Source organism: Abrus precatorius, unplaced genomic scaffold (genome assembly GCF_003935025.1).
Source record: "Abrus precatorius isolate BTA unplaced genomic scaffold, Abrus_2018 Scaffold9, whole genome shotgun sequence".
NCBI classification, from domain to species: Eukaryota; Viridiplantae; Streptophyta; class Magnoliopsida; order Fabales; family Fabaceae; genus Abrus; species Abrus precatorius.
The window spans coordinates 26718384-26728642 of NW_020874439.1; the positions used below are offsets into that span (position 1 = coordinate 26718384).

The 10259-nt window shown below is 27.0% G+C and overlaps 2 protein-coding genes across 3 annotated transcripts; both read left to right on the forward strand.

The window, feature by feature from the left end:
• On the forward strand, positions 1–3286 carry LOC113849000 (geraniol 8-hydroxylase-like). Of its 2 annotated transcripts, XM_027478507.1 has the most exons (3): positions 366–542; positions 641–919; positions 2589–3198. In XM_027478507.1, the coding sequence occupies exons 1-3, from the start codon at positions 501–503 to the stop codon at positions 3192–3194; spliced, it is 927 nt and encodes a 308-aa protein (XP_027334308.1). In that variant the 5' UTR covers positions 366–500; the 3' UTR covers positions 3195–3198. The 2 variants fall into 2 exon arrangements, with proteins under 2 accessions (XP_027334307.1, XP_027334308.1); XM_027478506.1 differs by having other exon boundaries at positions 1–919; positions 2589–3286.
• Positions 3287–7844: 4558 nt separating this feature from the next.
• On the forward strand, positions 7845–9629 carry LOC113849001 (geraniol 8-hydroxylase-like). Its single transcript, XM_027478508.1, has 2 exons — positions 7845–8738; positions 9036–9629. Exons 1-2 carry the CDS (start codon positions 7845–7847, stop codon positions 9627–9629), a joined length of 1488 nt encoding a protein of 495 aa, XP_027334309.1.
• The last annotated feature ends 630 nt before the right edge of the window (positions 9630–10259 follow it).

Consider the following 10259-nt stretch of genomic DNA (forward strand, 5'->3'; position numbering starts at 1 on the left):
CTAACCCCAAGTGAAACAAATGACCATGGACTACCTTGCACTTCTACCAATTTCCCTAGCATGTGTAACCATTCATGTTTTCATCTCCAGGCTATGGATGAAAATACCCAAATCCTCCAAATATCCACCAGGGCCTCGCCCCTTACCAATCATTGGAAATATCTTAGAACTTGGGAACCAACCTCATCAAGCACTTACCAAGCTTTCTCAAATTTATGGACCTATAATGAGTCTCAAGCTTGGTAACATAAACACCATAGTTATTTCCTCTCCACAAATTGCCAAAGAAGTGTTGCAAAAGAATGATCAAATTTTCTCTAATAGGACAATCCCAGACACTGTTCGAGCACTTGACCACCACATATTGTCAATGGTATGGTTGCCACCTTTAACACAATGGAGGACCCTTAGGAGGGTGTGCGCTACCAAAGTTTTCTCTTCTCAACAACTTGATTCTACGCAAGTTTTTCGTAGAAGGAAGATACAAGAATTACTCAATTATGTTGAGGAATGTTGCAATAAAGGTCAAGCTTTGGATATTGGTGAGGCTTCCTTTACAATCGTGCTTAATTCAATATCAAACACTTTCTTCTCTATGGATTTGGCTCATTACACTTCTAATAAGTCTCAAGAATTCAAGGATCTCATTTGGGGTATCATGTTAGAAGCTGGAAGGCCTAATGTTGTGGATTTTTTCCCAATCTTTCGCAAGCTTGACCCACAAGGTGCACGTTCACGAATGAATAGTTATTTTATTAAGTTAATTTCATTTTTTGATGGTCTTATAGAAGAAAGATTGCGCTTAAGATCATTAGAAAAGGAATCCAAGGAATGCAACGACGTGTTAGACTCTGTGTTGGAGCTCATGCTAGAAGAAAATTCGCAAATTAGTCGCCTTCATATATCGCATCTATTTCTGGTAAGTGCTCTTGCTAATAAATTTTTATTTGTGGTGTAAAGTGTAGACTCAGTTTTATTTTTGTTTAAGTAAAAATTGTATAAAATGATAAAAAAAATTTATATATAAAATTAATTTATGTGAAATTTTTAATTTAAGTAAATTTTATGTATTTGAAAAGATGTAGGTTATGTGTGAAAGAAAGAGAGTACTAAAGATTAATAGAGATAAAGAAATTAAGTAGTAAAGAAATTATAGTGGAAGGAGAGAAAGATTAAGAGGTATGGAAGAAAGAGACAGAAATAGTTATAGAATATAGAATAGGGTGAGAGTGAGAAAAAAAAGTGAGTTAAATATAGGTAGAAGAAAGAGAGAGTTGGAAGAAAAAGAAAGTAATTAAATATGAGATAAGAAAAAAAGTTAAATATAAAAGAAAGATGAATATAGAAATTAAAAAAAAAAGTATTAGGCATGACTAAAAAGAAAAGAGATATAAAATTTATTTAAGTGAATTTATAAAATTTTGTTTAAATTAAAAAAATTTATATAAGTTAATTTTGTATAAAAATAAATATTATTTTTTTATTTTTATTTAAACAAATATAAGAATAAATGTTTAATTTTTGTCAATTTGAATCCAACAAAATCTAAGTCGGTCTTTTTTTCAACAAATAAAATGGAGTGATGGTAATAATTATAATTGAACTGATAGTTTAAGCCATGAGAATTAAAGAAACATCGACATAATTTTTATAAATTTTTATTTTTAATCCGTTTTGAAATTTTTTAGTTGGACTACATTAATAAAAAAATTAAAAGTTACAAAAATATAAGGATCAATTTTTTAAAAAAATTGTTTGAACAAACTAAATAAAAAAATCTGCTAAAATGTCAAGACAAAAAATGTTTAAGATAATATTTTTATTACTTTAATCTACAATAATGTATTTTTGAAGTTTTGTTCCCAAAAGTTAGAAACATATTAATTAATTAATTAATAATTTAATAATTTATCGATATACATAAAAAAATAGATTTAAATATAGTTTTGATTTTTATAAATGTATCATATTTTATAATATAATTTTTTTAAGATTTAGTGTCAACACTTTCATATTATTTAATTTTGTAAATATTTTAAGTTTAATTATATTTTTAATTCTTATAAATGTAATATTTAAAAAATTTTATAAATTTTTTATTAAAATTTAATTTTTAAAATGTTAAAGAAGTTAACTTTATCTTTAAACTAAATATTAATAAAAAGTTTACCATAAATTGAAATTAAATTTTAAATTATTCCTGGGTCATATTCAATACTAACCCGTAACTATCCCCTAGTAAAATAATATTAATATTTTTGCGTACAAATCACGTAGCTTATGAAAAGTAAGTAATGGTCATCCCTAGGCACGTGAAGGGGATAAATTGCCGATTGTCTTATGCATGACTTTGTGGGTAACGTGGTCTTACAAAAAGTAAAAAATTATTAACGCGATTTTTTAAAGAATAATAAAAAATTGTTGGTCGCGATTTTAAAAAAACATTAAAAAAATATCACTGATGATTTTTTAAAAAAATTTAAAATATAATGTTTTGATAATTTTTTTATTTTTTCTCATAAAAAATAAAAGACCCTCATAAATTAACTTTATCTTATATATTTTTGCTAATTGATCGTCCATATTAGGATTTATTTGTGGCTGGAATAGATACAACAGCAAGTACCATAGAATGGGCAATGACAGAACTGCTACGTAATCCAAAAGTACAAGAAAAAGTCAGAGAAGAGCTTCAACTTGTCTTTGCTAAAGGTGAACAACTTGAAGAATCAAATATCTCAAAGCTTCCTTTCTTGCGAGCAGTGGTGAAAGAAACCTTGCGCTTGCACCCACCTGCCCCATTCTTAGTACCACATAATTCAAGCATTGAAGCTGAACTAGGTGGCTTCATGGTGCCAAAAAGTGCCCAAATTCTAGTTAATGTATGGGCCATGGGAAGAGATTCAAGTATTTGGACAAACCCAAATGAATTTATGCCTGAAAGATTCTTGGAAAGTGGCATTGATTTTAAAGGCCAAGATTTTGAACTAATACCCTTTGGAGCTGGAAGAAGGATTTGTCCTGGGTTGTCATTGGCCTTTAGGACTGTGCACATTGTGTTAGCTTCTCTTCTATTTGACTATGATTGGAAGCTCATGAATGGCCAAAAATCAGAAGATGTAGATGTATCTGAGAAATTTGGGATTACCTTGAATAAGGCTCAACCTCTCCAAATTATTCCCATCAAAGTATAATATTGAGGAAAATATAAAGTACACTACCGTATTTGGATGTTTCTACAAGTCACAAATTATGTGATGTTTATCTGATGATTGGAAATATTTTCTTCTATGATGACATGACAATTATTATATAGAAATATTATTTCAATTTTATCTTTCTTTTTTACAAAACAAGATGGTTAAACACGTTACTCAATCAAGTATCAATTGGACATATTGCAAATAGTTAATAGAAATCATCCACAAAGGTTGTATTTAGAGAAATACAGTTTAATTAAATATTTATTTGATAATTGATCTTTTACGTGAGTTTATGTCGTGAATTTGATAATAGCAAACAAGTTATTACTCTTTAAGTCACACATTATTTAGTTTATATATTTCACAAGACTTTATATATCTATGTATCTTTGTTAAGTTATTTTAAGTAGTAAAGTAGTAAATAAAATTACTGCCTTGTTAAAACACATGCACACTGAGGGGAGCATATGGGTGTCATATACAACATGTAATATTTTGCTTTCTTAAACTATTTTTTTAAATACTTCTTTCATCCTTTTTCTTCTTCTGGACTTAATGTTTGTACAAGACTCCAATATGTTTTGGTGTTAAGTGCATAGAATCTTACAAAAGTGAATCCGAAATTAAGTTGCACGGGAGTGTAGAGTCTGTCAAAATTTGGTTTTAATCTTTAGCTTCTTCCATGATCAGGGAAAAAAAGATTTTTTATATTAGTTAAAAAAGATATTTTACATGCATATAATGTAGATATACAATGTAGAAAGTTTTAAACTTTCTACATTGGTTTGTTAACAACTGGTCACTTTTTATATCATTTGGTTATAATAACCGATATAAAAAGTTTTAATATTATTAATATATTTTCTCACATTTAAAATATTATTTAAATTAAAATTTATAAATATCAATATTTATTGTATTTGTTATGTTTATCATATTCGTCTTGTTAATTGTTATTGTCATTGTTCATCTTTATTTGAATTTATAACATAAAGAATATGCAGTGTTCGTCAAATTATTTAATGAGAAAAAAAATATAAAAAATGAAGCAAGATAAAATAATTATCGTATTCTCGCAGGAGTGATATATGAAAAATATGTATATAAAAAATTTATGCATGTTCCTAGCTAACAGAAACTTTAGAAACTTAAAAAAAATCTTTGCACTCATATCTAATTTATGTTATTTCTCTGAAAATTTTAAATTTGAATGGATTTTACATCAGTTCATATAAACAACCGATGTAAAATATACTTTCTACATCGGTTGTTTCTAAAATCGATGTAGAAAATATATTTTACATCGGCTATTTATTAAATTGATGTAAGAAATTCAATAATTTTAAAAAGTTTAAAAGGCACTTTTAGTATAAAATTTTTATTTTTACAAATTATATACATACTTTTGGAAAATAATGAATAAGAAAAGTAAAAAATAGAAAAAGCAGAAAAAATATTGAAATTTCAAAAAACAAGGTTAGTGTTTATATTTGATATATCTCAAAAAGTTATATGAAATAAATATATAATTTGGACAAATAAGAATCTTGTGCTAAAATTTTTTAGTTATGAACGCAAAAAATTATAGAATTACAGTAATTTACACATCGGTTCTAAAAGCAACTAATATAAAAAAATTTGTATAAATTTCAAAAATATTATTGTATTTATTTTTTAAAATGCCACTACATTATTTTCTACATTAGTTATTTTTAAAACTGTTGTAAAAAGTATTTTTCACGTGAATTCTTTTGACAATTAAAGTAAAAAAGTTTACCTAAATTTTAAAAACAACGTTGTCTCTTTCTACATCATTTCACATAAAACTTATGTAAAATCTTATTTTAAAAAGTGTTTTTATTCGAAGTGGATGCAACGTTCTTGTTGTTATTCTTTAATGACGTATACAATTTTATAAAATAAATTTTTTTAAAAAAAGTTAAATAGTATCTTAAGAATATTAATAAAAAAATTAAAATATTTTTTTATTAAAAAATATAAAAATACAATTACTATCATGTTTTTATAATGCATTTAAATATAATTAAAAAATATATTGATTATTTAACTTGTGTCCCACAAAATTTCTAAGTTTAAAAATAACTTATTTAGAGGTTTTGTTATTCTCCCTCAATGATGATTACAAAAGACAAAGTTTAGTGGTTGCCAGCGCGTTCTAATCCAGCTTTGCTTTCTCTAATTTGTTACTGATTTTCTCAACCAGTCACCTAGTTAAATTTTGGTGCAGTTGTCGATCTGCTATAATCTTTAAGTAATAATAATTTTATGTTTTTTTTTCAAAAATATATTTTTAGATAAATAAAAAAATTAGACTGAAAAAAAAAGATAAATAAAAATTAGAGAAAAATAGATTTTTTAGTATGATATTTTTTTATGTAATTTTACTTTTTGAAATAATTTTTTAATTTATTTTATATTACAGTGTATTAAAAAATTCAAATTCTTTTTTCACACCCATGAAGAGTGAAAATTAAAAATGAGGAATTCAAAATTTTGTCTTCTTTTGCTAAAATCTAAAGTAACTACAAAAAAATTAGTTTTACACCAAATTACCTCTCAATTTATTTTTACAAAATCATTTCATCCATTTAAAGCCTTAAATTGTAATTAATTTTTTTAAGATAAGAAAATTTAAGACTTTGTTTGAAAGTTAATTTTAAGAAAAAATTAAAAATATTTATTTAATAATAATTTTTATTTAAATATTTTTAAAAATATAAAAAATTATAAATTCTCTAAACCTTTTTTTTATAAATTAATTTTTTTAAAACTCTTACGACTCATTTATTTCCCTCTTCCTTTACTCTCAATTTTTTTTCTTTATTTAATTTGTTAATTCTTAGTGAAAGCTTGAAGTGTAAAAACAAAATTCTTTATAAAAATTAAACCAATCATTAAATTATATTAATATTAAAGGACCATTCTATTGATTAGACACGATGTCTATGCGACAAGTGCAGCAAAGAAACAAAGAAACCATCGACCACTGAACCCAAAAAGCAGATTCTTCTTTAAGATTGTGTGGGGGTGACTTTGGGAAAGAGGACTACGAACTTATGCATCAATATCTTTTTATAGTTTTATATTGATACATTCATACTTTTCGTATTATAAATATTTGTATCATTTTTTTTTATTTTAAACATTAACTTAATCATTTAAATTTTTGATTAAGCATAAATTTAATTGACAGTGTTAGCAATATTTATTAATTAAGTTATTCTTAATACTTAAAAATAATCTCTGTAAGATAATAACTTAAAAACTATTAATTTAAAAATTCTTTATTATTTTTTGATAGGTAAAATTGTCTATAATTAATAATTCTTATTGTTAAGTTTTATCTATTAGTCAGAACATTATATTTCATTTTTATAAATATTATAAATAAATTTGATATGTGTAAACTATTCTTAGAAATATACAATATTTTTAGAATGTTTTTATTTTATGTTTAGTTTATATAATTTTTTTAAAAAATAATATTGTTGGTTAAAAATGAGGGGATCTTTTTCCGTTTTTGACAACGGTGATATTGTCTTTTTTGGAGATGTCAGCTACATATTTAATGCCCGTTTTTAACTCTTTTCTTTATTGACAGACAAAAATAATGTAAATTTTGTAACGTAATATTAACATTTCATAGTTTTAATTAATTATTTAAATATTAGTATGAGATTTTTAATTCAACTATAATTAATTAATTTAATACTAATGAAATATATGTTTTAATATTATAGTATAGAATTATGCAATAAATAATAAAAAAATATAAGAAATCAAATTAATTATGATTTTAAATTATCATAAAATAATAAATAGTTTTTACTTAAACATAGTTATCTCTGCTTAAAAGATACCTTGAATCTGTACTAAAGTACTGAAAATCCTCATCATTTTTTTCTCTCGTTTTCTTTGCCGCAATGGCTCTTTCCCTTTTTTTGGATATATGATAGACTTCACTTTTAGGGAAATGATTCATTGAATAAACAAATTTGATGATTGTCAAGTGATCTATTGGTCAAAATTATCTTCTTGGTAATTTCCAAATTACATACCTTTCGAATCTGAAGGATGATTGTATTATTTTGAAAATTTAACACTATCCAAATGTAAAATTTGTTGCTGTTAACCTTAATTGCAACTTGGTTATAAGCAATCTATATGTTCTGTAGAACAACACGCTACACAAGCTTCCCGTTTTCAACTTCAAATTCTCCCATCACACCATGTTGTTGGTCAAAATTGAACAACTAAACCGCCACAACTGTGATGGAAACCACAACCCTTTCATAACATTGTTTTTCCTAGCTTAATTAACGCTTGCTTTGTAACCATGATTAAGTTAATGACAATGAGTATAACTTAGGACTTAAGTGTTAAGTTTTTAAAATCACATAAATATAAATATATATCCCTTACAGATTTTATAATAACTCTGACTTTTTAATAATAAATTGTGAAAATAAATACTTAAATATGTATAATATAGATGGGTAGTTATTTCTTCATCTCAAAAGGGCATATATGTCACCTTAATTTTCAAAGCACCAAACACTGCTTATCATGTATATATATACAGACACACACAAGAAGCTAACCATTATGGAGCAAATAACCATGGACTACCTTGCACTTCTACTAATTTCCCTAGCATGTGTAACCATTCATGTCCTGGTCTCCAAGCTATGGATGAAAACACCCACATCCTCCAAATATCCCCCAGGGCCTCGCCCTTTACCAATCATAGGAAATATCTTACAACTTGGCAACCAACCTCATCAAGCACTTACCAAGCTTTCTCAAATTTATGGACCCATAATGAGTCTTAAGCTTGGTAACACAAACACCATAGTTATTTCCTCTCCACAAATTGCCAAAGAAGTGTTGCAAAAGAATGATCAAATCTTCTCTAATAGGAAAATCCCAGACACTCTTCGAGCACTTGATCACCACATGTTTTCAGTGGCGTGGTTGCCACCTTTAACACAATGGAGAACCCTTAGGAGAGTTTGTGCTACCAAAGTTTTCTCTTCTCAACAACTTGATTCTACCCAAGTTCTTCGTCAAAGGAAGGTACAAGAGTTGATGGATTATGTTGAGGAAAAATGTAAGAAAGGAGAAGCTTTGGATATTGGTGAAGCTTCCTTTACAACTGTTCTTAATTCAATTTCAAACACTTTTTTCTCTATGGATTTGGCTCATTACACTTCTGATGAGTCTCAAGAATTTAGGAACATCATTTGGGGTATCATGGAAGAAGCTGGGAAGCCTAATGTTGTGGACTTCTTCCCAATCTTTCGCACGCTTGATCCACAAGGTGCACGTACCAGAATGAGTAGTTATTTTGGAAAATTAATTGCGTTTTTTGATGGTCTTATAGATGAAAGATTGCGTTTAAGAGCTTTGGAAAATGAATCCAAGCCATGCAATGACGTGTTAGATTCTGTGCTAGAACTCATGCTTGAAGATGATTCGCAAGTCACTCGTCCCCATGTTTTGCATTTATTTCTGGTGAGTATATTGTCTAGAAATTTTATTTTATTCATTACACCAATATTGAAGGTAAAACTTTACCTCATCAGATACAAATTTTAATTTTATGCATAGGACAAGGAATATGTACATAAAACAGCAGATTCATTTGTTATAAAAGTAAAGGAAGAGCTAAAATTACACTCTTTATACTATACATTTAATTATTAATTAAAATTTATTAAAATATATAAGTAAAAGTGTAAACTTAATTCATTATACCTCTTTCTAAATTTGTTAGTAAATCTTATCTTACTAATCCATCATATATATCAGGATTTATTTGTTGCCGGAATAGACACAACATCAACCTCAATAGACTGGGTTATGACCGAGTTGCTACGTAACCCAGAAAAATTAGAAAAAGTTAGAAAAGAACTTGAGCAGGTCTTTGTCAAAGGTAAACAACTTGATGAATCACTTATCTCAAAGCTTCCTTTCCTACAAGCAGCAGTGAAAGAATCATTTCGTTTGCATCCACCAGTCCCACTCTTATTGCCACACAAATCAGGAGTTGATGCTGAACTATGTGGCTTCATGGTGCCTGAAAGTGCTCAAATTCTGGTTAATGTATGGGGCATGGGGAGAGATTCAAGTATTTGGATAAACCCAGATCAATTTATGCCTGAAAGATTCTTAGAAAGTGGGATTGATTTTAAAGGTAGAGATTTTGAGTTGATACCCTTTGGAGCTGGAAGAAGGATCTGTCCTGGGTTGCCATTGGCTTCAAGGACTGTGCACATTGTGTTGGCCTCTCTTTTATTTACCTATGATTGGAAGCCCATAGATGAGGACATGGATATTTCTGAGAAATGTGGGCTTTCCTTACATAAAGCCCTTCCTCTTCAAGTCATTCCTATCAGAGCATAATACTATATGGGAATGCATATGTAATTGGATAATAAATGAGAAATTTTAATAATACAATATCTTTATAAATACTTTCAAATATATTCTTTATTATTTATGAATTTCATGCGAGTCTAATTAACAAGAACGTGTTCACATTTTTAAGTAAGGTATGAATTTAGCCAAAAATAAAGATTGTATTAGTTAACATTTCTTATAATTTATTTTAAGGTTAACTTTTTTTTTTCTTTAATGCGTTATTATTGTTATTATTATTATTATTATTATCATCGTCGTCCACGAACTATTAAAGCAGTGATTAAATAACTCAACCGAATTGATTATCATTCCCTGCATATTAATATTGAGTTTATGAATCCAATTTGGAAAAGAGATTATAATATAAAACAAATCCAAAATAATATAAGAACGTGAACCAAATTAAACATGGATTCCTGAGCCGAGCTTCCCCAGCCTTAAGTGATTTGTATAACCTCAGGCTACAGGTTTAAACTATGTATATTGTTTGTGTGCGTATAATATTACTAATATTTAAGAAAATTAATATTTGCAAGTTTTTATTATTATTCGAATTACTTTTTTTTTATTTAAATTTAATATTTGAAAGTTTTTGACACATTTGAAAAATTT